Genomic DNA, 20,094 nt, shown 5'->3' on the forward strand with positions numbered 1-20,094 from the left:
CATAACAGTCTAAAGGGAATAGGTGCAAAAAAGGAAGACATCTTTGTGACAAAGAAGCCCTTTTTGGAGAACATTTTTGGAACCTCCTAGTTGTGTAATGAATTCATATACAAATAGAAATTAACTTTTCCTCTTTATATCTAAATAACTAATAAATTTATATGAAAGCCTTTTGTTTCTCCTCATTAACATTATATAAAATTATACGTCTGGAGTTTTGTTTTTAATTATTATTTATGGTGTTATACTATAGAACAGAAATCAGTCTTGTTTAATGCAAAGCATGCCTGCTATTAATAGATGGCAAGGATGTTTATCACCCTGATACTTCCCACGTAAACTCTCTCTGCTCTAATTGTTTATAAACAGATAGCTACTATTCCCTGGAAGAAAAGTCCATGGCTTTATTATTAACAGTAAATAATGAACACAGGTTCATTTAAGAAATGATTATTGTTTTTAAGGCCATTATGAAATTACTTCTAATTAAGCATTTTGATATACCTGTTGATTTGAGGGTATTCACTTTATTACTTTTGTGTAGTATCAAAATTTTAAAATACATAGTTTTCTTTGATTTGTAGGAATCACTGAGACATTAGTAACTTAAGGAGATGAAAGAAATTATCATCAATAATATGGACAGAACTTGAAAAATCAGAAAATCTTAGTCATGTGAAAAAGTTGAAGATAGTTTTTTAATTTAAAAAATGTTAAAAAAGCAACATATTACTATTATAAATAATCAAAATTTCATTTAAGTGAACAAACCTTTTCCTGCCAATGCAAAATGCCAATTATCGCCAAGATGAAAACACAGACACCAATGAGGGCGATAGCAGTAAGTAGAACAATGTTGCTTGGTGTAAGATACAGTTTGGCACTCCAACTGCAGATGAAAAGAGAAGAATTAAAATTACACATTTAACTTAAAAATAACAAAATTCTATTGTGACCAAAAAGCAAAAGTTCTTATTAATTAATAATCAGTTCAGTCATTCATTAATTCTTCCACCTATATCCAATTCATTACAAGTAAAACAAAAGCAATTAAAATTATATAGGGTTAAGAATATTGACAAACCAGCAGAGTTCAGATTTTACTTAAAGAAATGAAACAGAAAAGAATTTTTGATTGAGATGCTTTGATACTTTTCCTTGCTCCTGTGAGAATTATTCTTGAGCAAACTCCAGGAGATAGTGAAGGACAGGGAAGCCTGGCGTGCTGCATACAGTTCATGGAGTTGCAGAGTCAGACACGACTTAGTGACTGAACAACCACCAGCACCTCTATGACAAACTTATTAAGGGTACTTTGGGCAATTTTAGACATTCTTTTTATGTCTTGTTTGACTTGCTGAATTTGAAACCTTGAACTTTAAGGTTAAATTGTCACATGATTTTGATAAGATTTCTGTATCTTAGTTTTTGACCCCTATTCACGTTTACTATGACTAAGTAAAATAACCCTATGTCCCCCAGGTGTAGATAAGTACTTGTGCAAAGTGTCATATTGGAAGGTTTACAATATTACAATGGCACTGTGAGACTTCTTACAAAATGATTTTAGTCCTTCAATGGCAATATACAAGCATTAGCATAAATAATATAACTAGCTCTTTCTTCTAAAACAGTCCACATAAAACCCTCAAAACCCTTGAAAACCATGAAAAACCTAAAACTGAAGTCTGTATCACCAACACTGCAGGTGGTTATATGTAAAGAACTTTTTGTTTTCTCTGAAAATAGATAATGGATATACTTTCATTTTAAATTTTAATAAAGGTAAGAATTATTCTGATAAATTGCAAGCAGTGATTGACTTATTTGGGGATAATTAAATTTACTGATCTGTAAGTTAGCCTCTCGTCAATAAATCTCAAAGTATACCTCAAACTAAAATCAATTTGGTTTTTATTATGTACATAAATTTGAAAGGAACATTTGTTTTTCAGAAAGAGCAAGAGAAACATGAAGAATGTTGAGCTTATTGAATAAAGGCTATAACAGAATTTCCCAGAAACTCAGAGGAAGAAAACCTTAAATACTGTTAATTAGTTGAGGTTAACTATTCTCAGTACCTTACTTCATACTTAAGAAAAAGTCCTTTCATGAGATTTTTTGGGTGGTTTTAATTTAAAAATAGATTAAAAATGAATAAAGGAATTTTGGTAATAAAAAATACTAAAAGGCCAATACTCAGTTTCTTACTCAGAAGCAGTCATTCTTCTCAGTTTCTTATCTATGTATCTATCTATATATATAAATGTATATGCATAGTTATCTTCTAAAATCACAAATCATTGCTTATTATATATATTCTAAGTGCATTTTCCCTTTATTGTCTTTTATTTTACCACTCTTTTTAAGAGATTGTTCTACGTCATGATATTACATGATCTAGAAGTACTATAATTCATATAGTTTTTTTGTGTAGATTCATTTTGTTATATATTTCAAAATTTTAATAGACTCATTAAAAAGGTCTGAACTCAGACCGTAACTGGCATTATTGATGTTATCTTATTTCAAACATAATGCTGTAATAGAGTTGTTTTCTTAAGTAGTTTGGTTCCACTTCTGGGTATTTATCCAAAGAAAATGAAAACATTAATTAGAAAAAATACATGCAACCCTATGTTCACTGCGACATTATATATAATAGTCAAGATAGTGAAAGCAACCTAAGTACCCATTGATAGATGAAGGGATAAAGAAGAACGTGAGTCCTCACTCTCTTTCCACATACACACATTTATACATATACACATACACACAATGGAGTATTTCTTAGCCATAAAATAGAATGAAATCTTGCCATTTGTGACAACATGGATGGACCTAGAGGGTATTACGCTAAGTGAAAAAAGAGAAAGATACTGTATGATTTCATTTATATGGAATTTAAAAAATATAAGACAAATGAACAAACATAACAAAACAGGGTTACAGAGAATAAATAAGTGTTTGCCAGAGGGGAGAGGGAGGGGAGAGGGAAGGTGAGAAATGAGTGGGGTTGACTGAGAGGGACACACTTCCAGGTGCAATGTAAATGAGTCATGGATATGAAATGTACAATGTGGGGAATATAGTCAATGATTATGTAATGTCTTTGATGACAGACTGTAATCAGACTTGACTGTGGTGATCATTTTGAAATGTACAGAAACATCGAATCACTGTATTCTGTATTCTGAGTGTGGAAGAATTGATGCTTTCAAACTGTGGTGCTGGAGAAGCTTCTTCAGGGTCCCTTGGACAGCAAGGAGATCAAACCAGTCAATCCTAAGGGAAGTGAACCCTGAACATTCATTGGAAGGATTGATGCTGAAACTGAAGCTCCAATACTTTGGCCACCTGATACAAAGAACTGACTCACTGGAAAAGACTCTGATGCTGGGAAAGACTGAAGGCAGGAGGAGAAGGGGACGACAGAGGATGAGATGGTTGGATGGATGGCATCACTGACTCAATGGACATGAGTCTGAGCAAACTCTGGGAGATGGTAAAAGACAGAGAAGCCTGGCATGCTGCAGTCCATGGGGCACAAAGAGTAAGACATGACTTAGTGACTAAACAACAACATACTGTGTAACAGGAACTAACATAGTGTTGTAGGTCAGTTATATTATTTTTAAAAAATCATAGAAAAAGCTCAGACTTGTGGTTACCAGGGATGGGAGGTATGAGGGGAGGGAATTGGATGAAGGCAGTCAAAAGTTACAAACTTCCAGTTATAAGATAAACAAATACTAGGAATGTAATGTACAACACAATAAACAGAATTAACTCTGCCACATGTTATTTATGAAATTTGTTAAAAGAGTAAATCCTAAGAGTTCTTATCACAAGAAAAATATTTTTTCTGTTTTTTTAACTTTGTACCTATGTGAGATAATGGATGTTCATTAAACTTACTGTGATAATCATTTCATGATGTAACTAAGTCAAATCATAATGCCATATACCTTAAACTTACATAGTGCTGTATGTCAATTGTATCTCAATAAAACTGGAAGAAGAAAACAGTGTAGCGTGTATTTTGAGAAGAAATATAATAAGCCACTAGGCACATAGGTTATTTTTTTCATATTGACATCAGAATGACCTTAATAACAAGTTCTATTTTTCCCAATGAAATTTAAGTGTTAATGAATACCTTTATCACCTACTTTTTGAAATAATGGAATCAACCTAATAAGTTAAAGAAAAATGAACAGATAAAGATTTAGAATTAAATGCTACATTATAAAAGGAACATGTTTTGCTGCTGCTAAGTTGCTTCAGTTGTGTCTGACTCTGTGGGACCCCACAGACGGCAGCCCACCAGGATCCTCTGTCCCTGGGATTCTCCAGGCAAGAACGCTGGAGCGGGTTGCCATTTCCTTCTCCAACGCATGAAAGTGAAAAGTGAAAGTGAAGTCGCTCAGTCGTGTCCGACCCTCAGCGACCCCATGGACTGCAGGCTTCCAGGCTCCTCCGTCCATGGGATTTTCTAGGCAAGAGTACTGGAGTGGGGTGCCATTGCCTTCTGCTAGTAAGGCTAAAAATACCTATAATTCACCGAAAACAACATATGCTGGGTACTGTGTTAAGCACATTTCATCCTCATCCTTGTAAGGCAGGTATTTTACTCCCATTCTACAGTGTAGAAGGGCTTCCCTTGTGGCTCAGCTGGTAAAGAATCTGCCTGCAAGTGGACCTGGGATCAATCCCTGGGTTGGAAAGATTCCCTGGAGAAGGAAAGGCTACCCACTCCAGTATCCTGGACTGGAGAATTCCATGGACTGTACAGTCCTTCAGAGACAACAAGGAATAGCTTCCTGTTTTAGTCAGCTAGCAGTAGATTTGAGTTTCTTGCCTGGGTGTGTTGAACTTCAAAATTTCTGCCTAACCACTGTGGGACATAAACCACTTCTCAAAGCATTTGCTAAAAAGATCATTGCTTGTGAAGTTCAGCAGCCTAAAATTGTAGAATTTATGGCCAGTAAGCTGAGTTCTGTTCAGTTCAATTGCTCAGTCGTGTCCGACTCTTTGCGACCCCATGGACTGTAGCACGCTAGGCCTCCCTGTCCATCACCAACTCCCGGAGTTTGCCCATTAAGTTGGTGATGCCATCCAACCATCTCATCCTCTGTCATCCCCTTCTCCCGCCTTCAATCTTTCCCAGCATCAGGGTCTTTTCAAATGAATCAGCTCTTCGCATCAGATCAGCTTATTTAATAAGTGAAGACCAGCTTATTTAATCAGAACATGTATAAATCCCTAGTTAACCTGCTGTTTTTCTAATAAGGTCTAATTTGTTCTTCATGGAAAATGTCAGGGATCTTATGTATAGGTATGTTTAGCCATTTAAAGTTTGCTGTAAGCAAACTTAATTGATGACACTCATAGGAACACAACAGAAACAGAGCTTTAAAAAGATGTCTATGATTCAGAGTTGACAGTATTTTTACCAAGTTCAATTCAAGCAAGGACATTACCTTCGAGGAACGTTGGGAGGATATGGAATGACAATTAGCTGAGAATTTGGAATGATTGCAGTCCATTCTTGTTTTCGTACAGACTAGAAAAAGAATATTTAAGAACATTTAACATTCAGTACACTTTAAAAACATGATTATTCTAAATAAGGAAAAAGCTTACGTATTCTTTAATAAATTGAAATCCTAGGTATGGATTAAGCTAAATTTATATATATAAGGTTCCAAATAGGGCTCCTATTTGCAAAAATTTCTTCATCTTTTCAGGGAAGGATTATATTTCTGTCTTATGGATACATTAATTCAACTAGTATTTATAGAACACTCTTTTGTAGCAGGCACTGTTCAAAGTGTTAAGTACAAATGCTGCTTTGGAACTAAAATTCAAGTTGAGGTGGAGTCTGACAGTAATAAAAATAAAAATATTTGGTATGTTAGATGGTGAAAATGATGAGAAAAAGCAGGGAAGAGGGGTAGGAAGTCTTAAGGTATATTTTCAAATTATAATGTTCTGTATGTAAGATAAGCTTAGATCAGTCACTACCAGTGAATTTTTAAAATTCTTTAAAGGAAATGAAAATATTTAGATTCAATATTTGAACAGTAAATATTAAAAAACAGATTACTTGTAAATTTTTACTCACCTTCTCTCCAGATGGACGTGGAATACCAACATAAAGATGATCAAGAAAATTGGCACTTCGACCTAAGCCAAGTACATTATATGGTAGTTGGAGAGCTAAATGTGCCGACTGGCTAAGTTGTCCAGCTAAATTTATTTTTAAAAAAGAAAAAAGAACAATACATCTTTGGAGACACTGTTCTATCAAATATTAAAATTATAAAATGTTAAAAATTTAGGTTTCTATAACTTACCTTTATAAGGATAAAAATGTGAAATGAAATGCCTGGTTCATAATAAATAGTAATAATTCACTTTTTAAAGATAACAGCTAATTGAGAAATAATTCACACTTCATAAAATCACCCATTTCAAGTATAAGTTAGTGATTCTGAGTATCTTCAATCAAATTTTATAACAGTTTCATCATCCCCAAAAATGCCATAACCATTAGCAATTATTCCTATTTCTAACCCCTGCTCTTCCAGATGCAGGTAACTATTAGTCTACTTTTTTATATCAATACATTTGCCTATCCTGGAGATTCATATAAATGCAATCATGTAGTGTGTGCTCTTGATGAAGGATGCTGCTGTGAACATTCACATACAAGCTTTTGTGTCAACTTCTGTTTTCCAAAATGGCTGTATCATTCCACAGTTGTAAGAATAATATATGAGGGTTCCAGTTTTTCCATATTCTTATCAACATTTTCTCTATCTTTTGATCACAGCCATTCTAGTGGTTATGAAGTGGTATATCATTGTGGCCTTCATTTGCATTTACCTAATAACTAATGTTGTTTTCTTTTCATGTGCTTATTGGCCATTTTTGTAGCTTCCTTTTTAGGTCTCAAAGTTTATAGTTGTCTTTCATTCTTGATTTTAGTAATTTGAGTCTTCTCTTTTTTTCTTGAACAGTCTAGCTAAAGGTATGTCTATTTGGTTACTCTTAAAAAACCCAACTTTTGGTTCAGCTGGGTTTTCTCTGATTTCCTGTCCCCGACATATTTCTCTCATTATATCCTGTCTTCTGTTTCCTTTGGGCTTAATTTGCTGTTCTTTTTATAGTTTCTTGAAATAGATGGTTAGGTTATTGATTTCAGACTGTTCTAGGTATAATAAATTTCCCTCTAAGAACTGCTTTAGCTGCATCCCATTTATTTTGGTATGCTGTTTTTTTTTTTCATTCACCTATTTTCTAGTATCTATTGTGATTTCTTCTTTGACCCACTGGGTTTTTAGGAGTGTTGTTTCATTTCCAGATATATATTTTAAATGGGTTATATTTAATGGGTCTTTGCTGTGCATGGGCTTTCTCTAGTTTCAGTGAGAGGGGGCAAGTCTGCAGCTAGAGAAACTCAACTCTTTTGGTTACTCTCATGGTACAATTTATCCCATTTTTTAAAACTTTCAACTTTTTATATCTTTAAATATTAAGTGTTTCTCTTGCAGGTAGCACCTAGTTGAGTCATATTTTAATATCCATTCTGCTGATCTCTGCCTTTTGATATGAGTATTTATTCCATTTACATTCGATGTAATTACTGATAAGGTAGGACTTTTGCCTGCTATTTGCTATTGGTTTTCTGTATGTCTTTTTAACTTTTCTATTTCTCCATTGCTGCTTTCTTTTAATTGTTTTCTATTACAGCATTTTAATTCTGTAGTTTCTTTTATTATATATTTTCTGAGCTGTTTTCTTAGTGGTTACCCTGGGAACTGCAACTAGCATATTAACTTAACAAAATAACTTAATACCTAGCACATAACAACAACTTTGCTCCAAAGTTCCCACCCTTTTGTGTTATTGTTATTATACAAATTTATGTTTTTATATATTCAGCCCATCAACACAAATCTGTAATTACTTTATGCAGTTGTTTTGTAAATCACTTAGGAAATCTCCCTTTAGTATTTTTGAAGAGTGGGCTGTTAGTGATGAATTCTATTTTTATCTCAGTTCAGTTCATTTCAGTCGCTCAGTTGTGTCCGACTCTTTGCGACCCCATGAATCGCAGCACTCCAGGCCTCCCTGTCCATCACCAACTCCCGGAGTTCACCCAAACTCATGTCCATAGAGCCAGTGATGCCATCTAGCCATCTCATCCTCTGTCGTCCCCTTCTCCTGCCCCCAATCCCTCCCAGCATCAGAATCTTTTCCAATGAGTCAACTCTTCGCATGAGGTGGCCAAAGTACTGGAGTTTCAGCTGTAGCATGAGTCCTTCCAAAGAACACCCAGGACTGATCTTCTTTAGAATGGACTGGTTGGATCTCCTTGCAGTCCAAGGGACTCTCAAGAATCTTATCCAACACCACAGTTCAAAAGCATCGAATCTTCAGCACTCAGCTTTCTTCACAGTCCAATTTTCACATCCATACATGACCACTGGAAAAATCATAGCCTTGACTAGACGGACCTTTGTTGACAAAGTAATGTCTCTGCTTTTCAATATGCTATCTAGGTTGGTCATAACCTTTCTTTGAAGGATAGCTTTGGCACATATATGGGGTTGGTCAAAAAGTTCATTTGGGTTTCTCTGCTTTTATGGAAAAACCCAAATGAACTTTTTGGCCAATCCAACAGAATTCTTGATTGACAGGTTCCCCCCCCACCCCCCCCCGCTGCTTTCAGCACTTTGAATGTATCATCCCCTTCTGCCTTCTGTGGTTTCTGATGAGAAGTCAGCTGTTAATCTTGTTGAGGCTCCTTCACATGTAACTAACTGCATCCTTCTTGCTGCTATGAAGTCTCTTTTTGTCTCTATTTTTCATACTTTACGTGTCTCAGTGGTGACTCTTTGAGTTACTTTAAGTTTGTTGAGTTTCTCATATGTGCAGATTAGTGTTTTTCATCATATTTGGATGGTTTCAGCCATTACTTCTTCAGATATTTATTCTGCCCCTTTCTCTATTTTGGGCTTCCCTGGTGGCTCAGATGGTAAAGAATCTGCTTGCAATGCAGGAGACCTGGGTTTGATCCCTGGGGAGGGAAGATCCCCTGGAGAAGGGCATGGCAACCCACTCCAGTATTCTTGCCTGGGAAATCCCATGGACAGAGGAGCCTGGCGGGCTACAGCTCATGGGGTTGCAAAGAGTTGGACACATCTGAATGACTACCACTTTCACTTTTCTCTCTCTTTAAGACTTGCTTTATGCATACATTGGTATGTTTGATGGTGGTTTCACAGGTTCTGAGGGGTTTTTTTTCTTTCTGTAAACTTGCAATTAACCTATATTTAGGATTGCTAAAAAGATGTTTGCTTCTTGGAAGGAAAGCTATGACAAACCTAACTAGCATATTAAAAAGCAGAGACATCACTTTGCATATAGTGATGCATATAGACAAAGGTGCATATCGTCAAAGCTATGATTTTTCTAGTAGTCATGTACAGATATGAGAGTTGGACCATAAATAAGGCTGAATGCTGAAGAATTGATGCTTTTTAATTGTGGTGCTGGAGAAGACTCTTGAGAGTCCTTGGACTGCAAGGAGATGAAACCAGTGAACTGAATATTCACTGGAAGGACTGTTGCTGAAGCTCAAGTTCCAATACTTTGGTCACTTGATGCAAAGAGCTGATTCACTGGAAAAGACCCTGATGCTGGGAAAGATTGAGGGTCGGAGGAGAAGGGGATGATGACAAAGGATAAGATGGTTGGATGGCATCACCAACTCAATGGACTTGAGTTTGAGCAAACTCTGGGAGGTAGTGAAGGATAGGTAAGCCTGGTGTGTTGCAGTCCACGAGGTCACAAACAGCTGGACACAACTTAGCGACTGAACAACAATTCTTTTTCCAGCTCAAATCTGTTGTTGCGTACTCTACAGAAATTTTTGATTCAGTTATTGTACTTTTCAACTCTAGAGTTTCTACTTGATTTTTAAAAATGATCTTTACTTCTTATTTGTATCTTCTTTTAGTGAGACACAGTTGTCATGCTTACTTTAGGTTTTTTAATCCTAGTTTCCTTTAGGTCTTTGAGCATGTTTATAATAGCCAATTCACAGGTTCTTTTAACTAAGTCTAACATCACTGTGCACATTTTCTGTTGTCTGTTTTTTTTTTTTTAATGTGTATGTGTTTTTACAAGATAGCTTTTGCTTTCATTTCTTGCTTGAGCAGTGCCTCAAGGTAGCATAATCAAGCTATGTATTAAATGAGGTAGTTTCCCTTCTAGGCACGTTTTTAGATGTCCAAGAAGATGTTCCAGCATTTCAAGTTGCCTATGGTTGTCGAGTGCCTTGGGACCTCCTTTTATGTTTTGGCCAGGCTTTTGTTTACTACATCTGGGATTTTGCCAACACACTATTGTTTTTGGTAATGTTTTGGAGGGATTGGGCTTTTTTTCCCCCGTGCTAGGTTGAACTCTGAGTCAAATCTGATAGCCCCAACATTCTGAGAATGGAGATTTCCTAAGGAGTTGCTAGTTTAGACAAATATTGATAGTGTTATAGGGATGAGAATTTTAATGGGGCTCCAAAGGTCAGTCTTGTCCACTGACTGTGAGGCTCCTAGCTATTTATGGCTGCTGCACCATTTAGTAGACAGGGGAGGTGGGATGGAAACAGTTCACGTTAAAATGCCCCAGACCCTGCCGTCTTAAGAATCAGGAGTTCCTCCCGGATAGACAGTGCTCAGAACATTCTGTGGCTTTGGTTAATTTCCAGAGTTCTGAAATAGTTAATATTATTTAGCCAGCATTTTTTTTTTGTTTGCTTATTGGTGGGGGGAGGGGACAGCAGGTTCATGAAGTCCTTACACTGGCATTCCAAAAATCAATCTCTCCTATTATAACTCACTTTTAAAGACTGTTATTTACTTGCTAGGTATTTTCAACATAATTAAACAAACTATTTAAATGACAGGGTTACTTAATATCTAAATACTATAATCTGCTATGGAATCTGCTAAACATCTACTAATGTTACCCAGAAATATGAAATCATTGGAAAGTATATATATCTAATTTTTTATATAATTCTTATGTTAGTAAGAGAAAGGTATAATGAAAAGGAACAGTAAATTTAGGGATAACTGTTAATAAAGTTTATGTATGTAAAACTATAAAGCAATATAGTTATTGCAAGGGGTATGGAATTACTTTGCCTTGTAGACTTAGCTGATTGAATGAAAATGCTTAAAAGAGTGCTTCAAATATAGTAAACACTGTTAAAGTAAATGTTAAATATATACATATTTCATTATACTTAGCAAAGACTGACTTAATAGACATCAAACTAGACTTATAAACCGTTTCTCTATAACTACCTCACTGAAAAGAACCAAATAAAAACATTTATCAATACTCTGTTAAGAAGATCATAGAACATAAATTCCAAATAAAACTATATTTCCTAAGAAAACTTAAAAACTATTAAAAAGAATAATGAAAATAAATTATCAAAAAATCTCAAAATGAAGACATAGTTACATTTTAGCATACTTTTAAAAAATTTTAGCATACTTTTAATCATGTAATTTTCTGCCTAGGCATGTGCATGAACAAGTAAACACATTAACACACTTTAGTATTACTGCCCTTCACTCAATGTTATTTCATAAATATTCTCATGTTATTAACATTTTTTAAAAATAGATATGCGGAGAGAAAGATTATTGGAACACTGAAATCCCATTAAAAGAAAACCAAAGATAACAGTTAAAAGACAGACAATACACAAGCCTTTAAAAATTATTTTTATAAAAGTGTATCTATACAGATGTTATAAGAAACATAACTTCATTGTTTACATAGTATCCTCTTATTCCATAATTTAAAATTAACATTTTGCTGATGGATATTAAGGATTTCTCCTAATATTCATTATTATAAATAATGCTTTAGTGAACATCTCTGCATCCCAATATTTGTCTGCTTCCAAATTATTTTCTTAACATTCCTATACACGGAATACTAGAGGATGGAGCATTTATTGGGTAAATCATTTCAACAAATGGTGTTGGGACATGGGGATGAATACATGCAAGGGAAAACCTGATTTCTAAAAATAGATTGTACTACTTTACACAAACACTAGCTTTTAATGAAAGCACCCTTTTCATTCTATTCTTTGTTTTTTTGAGGTGAAATTCATATAATACACACTTAACCATTTTAAAGTATAAAATTAGGTGGCCTTTAGTGTATTCACAATATTGTATAACCACAGCTCTCATTAATCTCCATACTCACATAAGTAATAACTCCTTATTTCCTCTCCCCTGGTATTCTCAAACCTGCTTTCAGTCTCTACAGATTTGTCTCTTCCACATGTGTCATGTAAGACATGATCATTTGTGTCTGCCTTTTTTCACTTATAGTAATGTTTTCAAGGGTCATATAAACTATAGCAAGTATCAGTGCTTTGTTCCTTTGTATGGTTGAATAATATTCCTTATGTGTGTGTGCACATGCAAAGTTGGCTTCAGTTGTGTCCAACTCTTTGCAAACCTATGGACTGTAGCCCACCAGGCTCCTCTGTCCATGGGATTCTCCAGGCAAGAACACTGGAGTGGCTTGCCATGTTCTCCTCCAGGGAATCTTCCCCTCCGGGGGATCTTCCCAACCCAGGGATCAAACCTCCATCTCTTATGTATCCTGAATTGGCAGGCAGGTTCTTTTCCACTAGCACCACCTGGGAAGCCTCATATTCCTTGTATATTAAAATACTTTGCTTATCCATTTATCCATATATAGACATCTGGCTTGACTCCACTTTTTGGCTGAGTAATGCTATGAAAATGGATGTACAGATACCACTTTGAGACCCTGATTTCAATTTCCTTTGGGTATTTATTAAACTAGCAATGAAACTGCTGAATATATGGTAATTCTGTTTAATTTTTTAAGAAATTGCCATTTTACATGTTCACTAGCAATGATTCAGAGTTCTTATATTTTCATCCTCATTGACACTTGTTCTTTTTTCATTAAAGCCATCCCAATGATTGTAAAGTGGTAATTCTGTGGTTTGATTTGCACTTCCTTCATGACCAATGATGTTGAATGTCTTTGCTTGTTGGTCATTTGTATTTCTTCTTTGGTTTTAGTTCACTGATTCCTAAGACGTTGATTGACCATGTCCTGCTTGATTGACCACGTCCTGCTTGATTGACCACATCCAATTTACCTTGACTCGTAGACCTAACATGTCCTGCTTGATTGACCACATCCCAATTTACCTTGACTCGTAGACCTAACATTCCAGGTTCCAATGCAATATTGTTCTTTACAGCATTATACTTTACTTTCACCACCAGATACATCCACAACTGAGTGTCATTTCTGCTTTGGCTCAGCCTCTTCATTCTTCCTGGAGCTATTTCTCCACTCTTCTCCAGTATTATACTGGACAGCTACCAACTAGGGGAGGGGGTCTCAACTTCCTGTGTCACGCCTTTCTGCCTTTTCATATTGTTCATGAGGGTTCTTCAGGTAAGAACACTGGAGTGGTTTGACATTTCCCTATCCAGCAGACCATGTTTTGTCAGAACTCTCCACCATGACTCTCCATCTTGAGTGGCCTTGCATGACATGGCTCATAGCTTCATTGAGTACCCACGTCTGATCCATGTGATCATTTTGGTTAGTTTTCTGTGATTGTGGTTTTCATTCTGGAGGCTGTGGGACTGTAGTTCTTGTTTCTTCTGTCTGCCTTCTGACGGATGAGGATAAGAGGCATGTGCAAGCTTCCTGATGGGAAGTGGGGAAAACTGGGTCTTCCTCTGGTGGACCGACTCATTTGAAAAGACCCTGATGCTGGGAAAGATTGAAGGCAGGAGGAGAAGGGGATGACAGATGATGAGATGGTTGGATGGCATCACCAACTCAAAAGACATGAGTTTGAGTAAACTCTGGGAGTTGGTGATGGACAGGGAGGCCTGGCATGCTGCAGTCCATGGGGTCGCAAAGAGCTGGACACGACTGAGCAACTGAACTGATCTGGTGGACAAGGCCATGCTCGGTAAATCTTTAATCCATTTGCCTGCTGATGGATGGGGCTGTGCTCCCTCCTTGTTAGTTGTTTGGCGAGAGAAGACCCAGTCCTGGAGTCTACAGGCTCTATTGTAGGGCTAATGGCAACCTCCAAGAGGACTTATGCCAACATGTGCCTCCAAGGACTGCTATTGCCAGTGCCCCTGTCCTGGTGGCAAATTACTGGCAGCACATGCCTCTGCAAAAGACCCTCAAACACGCACAAACAGGTCTGTCTCATTCTCCTGTGGGGTCACTGCTCCTTTCTCTTGGATACAGGTGCATACAAAGTTTGGTTTGTGCCCTCCAAGAGTCTCTCTCCCAGTCCTATGTAAGTTCTATAAGTAAATCCTGCTGGCCTTCAAAGTCAGATTTCTTGGGGATTCCCAGTCTATTTGCCAGATCCCTAGGTTGGGAAGTCTGATGCAGGGCCTAGAACCATTGCAACAGTGTGAGAACTTCTTTGGTATTATTGTTCTCCAGTTTGTGGGTCACCTACCCGGTGGGTATGGGATTTGACTTTAAATGTGAATGTACCCACTTCCTTCCATCTTGTTGTGGCTTCTCCTTTGTTCTTGGACGTGGGGTATTTTTTATGGTGGGTTCCAACGTCCTCCTGTTGATGGCTGTTGAACAGCTAATTGTGATTTTGTTCTTAAAGGGGAAGATAAGCACATATCCTTCTACTTCACCATTCTGGGCTTTCCCAAGCATTGAGTAGGCTATATCTTTCCCTTTCTCCCTTGCCTTTCACATTTCTTGTTTCCTCAGCTACCTGTAAATACTCCTCAGACAACCACTTGGCCCTCTTCATGTCTTTTTCTTTGGGGTCGTTTTGGTCAGTGCCTCTGTACAGTGTACATGCCTCCATCCAGAGTTCTTCAGTCACTCTGTCTGCCAGATCTAATCCCATCAATCTATTTATCACTTCCACTGAAAAATCATAAGAGATTTGATTTAGGTCATACCTGAAGGCTGAGTGGTTTTCCCTGCTTTCTGCAATTTAAGCCTGAATTTTGCAATAAGCCACTGTCAGCTCCAGATCTTGTATAGAGTTTTTCCATCGTCAGCTGCAAGGAATATAATCAATCTGATTTCTGTACTGCCCATCTGGTAATGTCCATGTGTAGAATCATCTCTTGAGTTGTTGGAGGAAAAGGATGTTTGTTATGACCAGTGTGTTCTTCTGGGAAAACTGTTAGCCTTTGCCCTACTTAATTTTGTACTCCAAGGCCAAACTTGCCTGTTACTCCAGGTATCTCTTGACTTCCTACTTTTACATTCCAGTCCCCTATGATGAAAAGGACATCTTTTTTTAGTGTTTGTTCTAGAAGGTGTTGTAAGTCTTTATAGAACCAGTCAGTGTTGGTTTCTTTGGCATCAGTGGTTGGGGAATAGACCTGGATTACTGTGAGGATGAATGGCAAACTGAGACCATTCTGACATTTTGAGATTGCATCATATACATTTAACGGTGCCCTGGCTTCAGTTCAGTTCAGTCGCTCAGTCATGTCTGACTCTTTGCGACCCCATAAACCGCACCATGCCAGGCCTCCCTGTCCATCACCAACTCCCAGAGTTTACCCAAACTCATGTCCATTGTTCGGTCATGCCATCCAAACATCTCATCCTCTGTCGTCCCCTTCTCCTCCTGCCCTCAATCTCTCCCAGCATCAGGGTCTTTTCAAATGAGTCAGCTCTTCGCATCAGGTGGCCAAAGTACTGGAGTTTCAGCTTCAACATCAGTCCTTCCAATGAACACCCAGGACTGATCTCCTTTAGGATGGACTGGTTGGATCTCCTTGCAATCCAAGGCACTCTCAAGAGTCTTCTCCAACACTACAGTTCAGAAGCATCAATTCTTTGGAGCTCAGCTTTCTTTATAGTCCAACTCTCACATCCATACATGACCACTGGAAAAATCATAGCCTTGACTAGACAGACCTTTGTTGACAAAGTAATATCTCTGCTTTTTAATATGCTGTCTAGGTTGGTCATAACTTTCCATCCAAGGAATAAGTGTCTTTTAATTTCATGGCTGCAATCAACCATCTGCAGTGTTTTTGGAGTCCCCCCTCCAAAAAATCAGCCACTGTTTTCCCATCTATTTGCCACGAAGTGATGGAACTGGATGCCATGATCTCAGTTTTCTGAATGTTGAGCTTTAAGCCAACGTTTTCACTCTCCTCTTTCACTTTCATCAAGAGGCTCTTTAGTTCTTCACTTTCTGCGATAAGGATGGTGTCATCTGCATATCTGAGGTTATTAATATTTCTCCTGGCAATCTTGATTCCAGCTTGTGGTTCTTCCAGCCCAGCATTTCTCATGATGTACTCTGCATATAAGTTAAATAAGCAGGGTGACAATATACAGCCTTGATGTACGCCTTTTCCTACTGGAACCAGTCTGTTGTTCCATGTCCAGTTCTAACTGTTGCTTCCTGACCTGCATACACGTTTCTCAAGAGGCAGGTCAGGTGGTCTGGTATTCCTATCTCTTGAAGAATTTTCCACAGCTTATTGTGATCCACACAGTCAAAGGCTTTGGCATAGTCAATAAAGCAGTACTAGATGTTTTTCTGGAACTTTCTTGCTTTTTCCATGATCCAGCAGATGTTGGCTATTTGATCTCTGGTTCCTCTGCCTTTTCTAAAACCAGCTTGAACATCTGGAAGTTCATGGTTCATGTACTGCTGAAGCCTGGCTTGGAGAATTTTGAGCATTGCTTTACTAGCGTATGAGATGAGTGCAATTGTGCAGTAGTCTGAGCATTCTTCGGCATTGCCTTTCTTTGGGATTGGAATGAAAACTGACCTTTTCCAGTCTTATGGCCACTGCTGAGTTTTCCAAGTTTGCTGGCATATTGAGTGCAGCACTTTCACAGAATCATCTTTCAGGATTTGAAATAGCTCCACTGGAATTCCATCACCTCCACTAACTTTGTTCGTAGTGATGCTTCCTAAGGCCCACTTGACTTCACATTCCAGGATGTGTGGCTCTAGGTGAGTGATCACACCATCGTGATTATCTGGGTCGTGAAGATCTTTTTTGTACAGTTCTTCTGTGTATTCTTGCCACCTCTTCTTAATATCTTTTGCTTCTGTTAGGTCCATACAAGTTCTGTCCTTTATTGAGCCCATCTTTGCATGAAATGTTCCCTGGTATCTCTAATATTCTTGAGGAGTTCTCTAGTCTTTCCCATTCTATTTTCCTCTATTTCTTTGCACTGATTGCTGAGGAAGGCTTTCTTATCTTTCCTTACTATTCGTTGGAACTCTGCATTCAAATGGGTATCTTTCCTTTTCTCCTTTGCTTTTCACTTCTCTTCTCTTCATAGCTATTTGTAAGGCCTCCTCAGACAGCCATTTTGCTTTTTTCCATTTCTTTTTCTTGGGGATGGTCTTGATCCCTGTCTTCTGTAGTATGTCATGAACCTCCGTCCATAGTTCATCAGGCACTCTAGGGATTTGATTTAGGTTAACCTGAATGGTCTAGTGGTTTTCCCCACTTTCTTCAATTTAAGTCTGAATTTGGCTATAAGGAGTTCATGAGCCACAGTCAGCTCCTGGTATTGTTTGTGCGGACTGTATACAGCTTCTCCATCTTTAGCTGCAAAGAATATAATCAATCTGATTTTGGTGTTGACCATCTGGTGATGTCAATGTGTACAGTCTTCTCTTGTGTTGTTGGAAGAGGATGTTTGCTATATCCAGTGCATTCTCTTGGCAAAACTCTATTAGCCTTTGTCCTGCTTCACTCTGTATTCCAAGGCCAAATCTGCCTTTACTCCAGGTGTTTTTTGACTTCCTACTTTGCATTCCAGTCCCCTATAATGAAAAGGACATCTTTTTTGGGTGTTAGATCTAGATGGTCTTGTAGGTCTTCATAGAACCATTCAACTTCTGCTTCTTCAGCGTTACCGGTTGGGGGATAGACTTGGATTACTGTGATGTTGAATGGTTTGCCTTGGAAACGAACAGAGATCATCCTGTCGTTTTTGAGACTGCATCCAAGTACTGCATTTCAGACTCTTGTTGACCATGATGGCTACTCCATTTCTTCTAAGGGATTCCTGCCCACAGTAGTAGATATAATGGTCATCTGAGTTAAATTCACCCATTCCAGTCCATCTTAGTTCGCTGATTCCTAGAATGTCAATGTTCACTCTTGCCATTTCCTGTTTGCCCACTTCCAATTTGCCTTGATTCGTGAACCTAACATTCCAGGTTCCTATGCAATATTGCTCTTTACAGCATTGGACCTTGCTTCTATCACCAGTCATACCCACAACTGGTGGTGTTTTTGCTTTGGCTCCACCCCTTCATTCTTTCTGGAGTTATTTCTCCACTGATCTCCAGTAGTATATTGGGCACCTACCGACCTGGGCAGTTCCTCTTTCAGTGTCCTATCTTTTTGCCTTTTCATACTGTTCATGGGGTTCTCAAGGCAAGAATACTGAAGTGGTTTGCCATTCCCTTCTCCAGTGGACCACATTCTGTCAGACCTCTCCACCATGACCTGTCTGTCTTGGGTGGCCCCACGCAGCATGGCTTAGTTTCACTGAGCTAGACAAGGCTGTGGTCTGTGATTGTGGTTTAAGTCTGTCTGCCCTCTGATTCCCTCTCTCAGTTCCTACTGTCTTACCTGGGTTTTTACCTGCCTTGGCATCATATCCATTTAATGGTGCCTTGGCACCATTGTTGTCAAAGTTAATTGTCCAGAGATGTTTGGGTTTATTTTTGGATTCTCAATTGTATTCCAGTGGTCTGTATGTCTACCTTTACACCAGCACCACACAGTTGATTAAGTAAGTTTTAAACTTGGGGAGTATAGCTCCTCCCCTTTGTTTTTCTTTCTCAATATTGTTTTGACTTTTCAGGGCCCTTTGTTATTCTTTATGAGTTTGAACTTTGCCTTTTACATTTCTGCAAAAATGAACACTGGAATTTTGATAAGGATAGCACTGGATATATAGAGCACTTTGGTGAATATGGCTGTCTTAACATTATTAAGTCTTTTAGTCCATGAACATGGGATGTCTTTCCATTTATTAGGTCTTATTTAATTTCTTTCAGCAATGTTTTATAGCTTTCAGTGGATAAGTCTTTCACTTCCTTGGTTAAATTTATCCCTAGGTATTTTATTCTTCTGGAGTTGCTGTAGATTGAACAATTTAAAAAGATTTCCATTTTGAATTGCTCACTGGTGTACAGAATCACAGCTAATTTAGGGATGTTGACCTTTTACCCCACAACTTTGCAGAATACATTTATTAGCTCTGGAGGTTTTTCTTGTGTGTGCATTCTAAGAGGTTTTCTATATAGAATCATAGTATTTGCAAAAAGTGAAAAAAGTTTCACTTTTTGTTGTCTAATTTGGATGGTTTTAATTTCTTTTTCTCACCTAATTTCTCTATCCAGGAATTCCAGTCAAAGTTGAATAGCAGTCGTGAAGGTGGCCATCCTTGTCTTGTTCTTAATCTCAGGGGGAATACTTTCCGTTTTTTACCAATGAGGATGATGTCAGCTGTGGGTTTTTCATAAATGACCTTTATATTTATGAAAGATAAGAAAGTTTTCATCTATTCCAAGTTTTTTTTTCTTAGATCAAGAAATGGTACTGAATTTTGTTAAATGGTTTTCCAATGAAAACACATGAGAGGATCATTTGTTTTTTTCCCTCAGTTCTATAACTGGGATGGATTAACTGATTTTTCTTATGTGAACAAGCTTTGCATTCCTGGGACCAACTGATCAGTTTATGATAATGTCCTGTTAGACTTGGCTTGTAAGCATTTTGCTGAAGATTTTTACATCAATATTCATGCACAATACTGGTCTGTAGTTTTTGTTTTATTGTGGCATCTTTATTTGGCTTGATATGTATGTAATATAAGCTTCATAGAATGTGTTAGGAAACGTTCCCTCCTTTTCTAGTTCTTAGAAGAGTGTGGGTGGGATTCATGCCAACTTTTCTTTTAATGGTTTGAAGAATTCACCAGTAAGCCATC

At 37.6% G+C, this 20,094-nt stretch overlaps 1 protein-coding gene and 1 long non-coding RNA gene across 2 annotated transcripts in view; one reads left to right on the forward strand and one right to left on the reverse strand.

Annotated features, from left to right (window-relative positions):
- The window catches only part of LOC133229529 (uncharacterized), an 81,527-nt gene that overhangs the window by 20,124 nt on the left and 41,309 nt on the right, over positions 1-20,094 (forward strand). The gene's annotated exons all lie outside the window — the stretch shown is intronic.
- ITFG1 (integrin alpha FG-GAP repeat containing 1) overlaps positions 1-20,094 on the reverse strand; it is a 296,021-nt gene that overhangs the window by 3,035 nt on the left and 272,892 nt on the right. Inside the window, exons 15-17 of the mRNA XM_061385926.1 lie at positions 6,128-6,252; positions 5,484-5,566; positions 772-889 (exon numbers count right to left, since the gene is read on the reverse strand). Coding sequence (XP_061241910.1) covers positions 772-889; positions 5,484-5,566; positions 6,128-6,252 — 326 coding nt within the window. The remainder of the gene's footprint in view (positions 1-771; positions 890-5,483; positions 5,567-6,127; positions 6,253-20,094) is intronic.

The sequence above is a fragment of the Bos javanicus genome, chromosome 18 (genome assembly GCF_032452875.1).
Source record: "Bos javanicus breed banteng chromosome 18, ARS-OSU_banteng_1.0, whole genome shotgun sequence".
Lineage (NCBI taxonomy): Eukaryota > Metazoa > Chordata > Mammalia > Artiodactyla > Bovidae > Bos > Bos javanicus.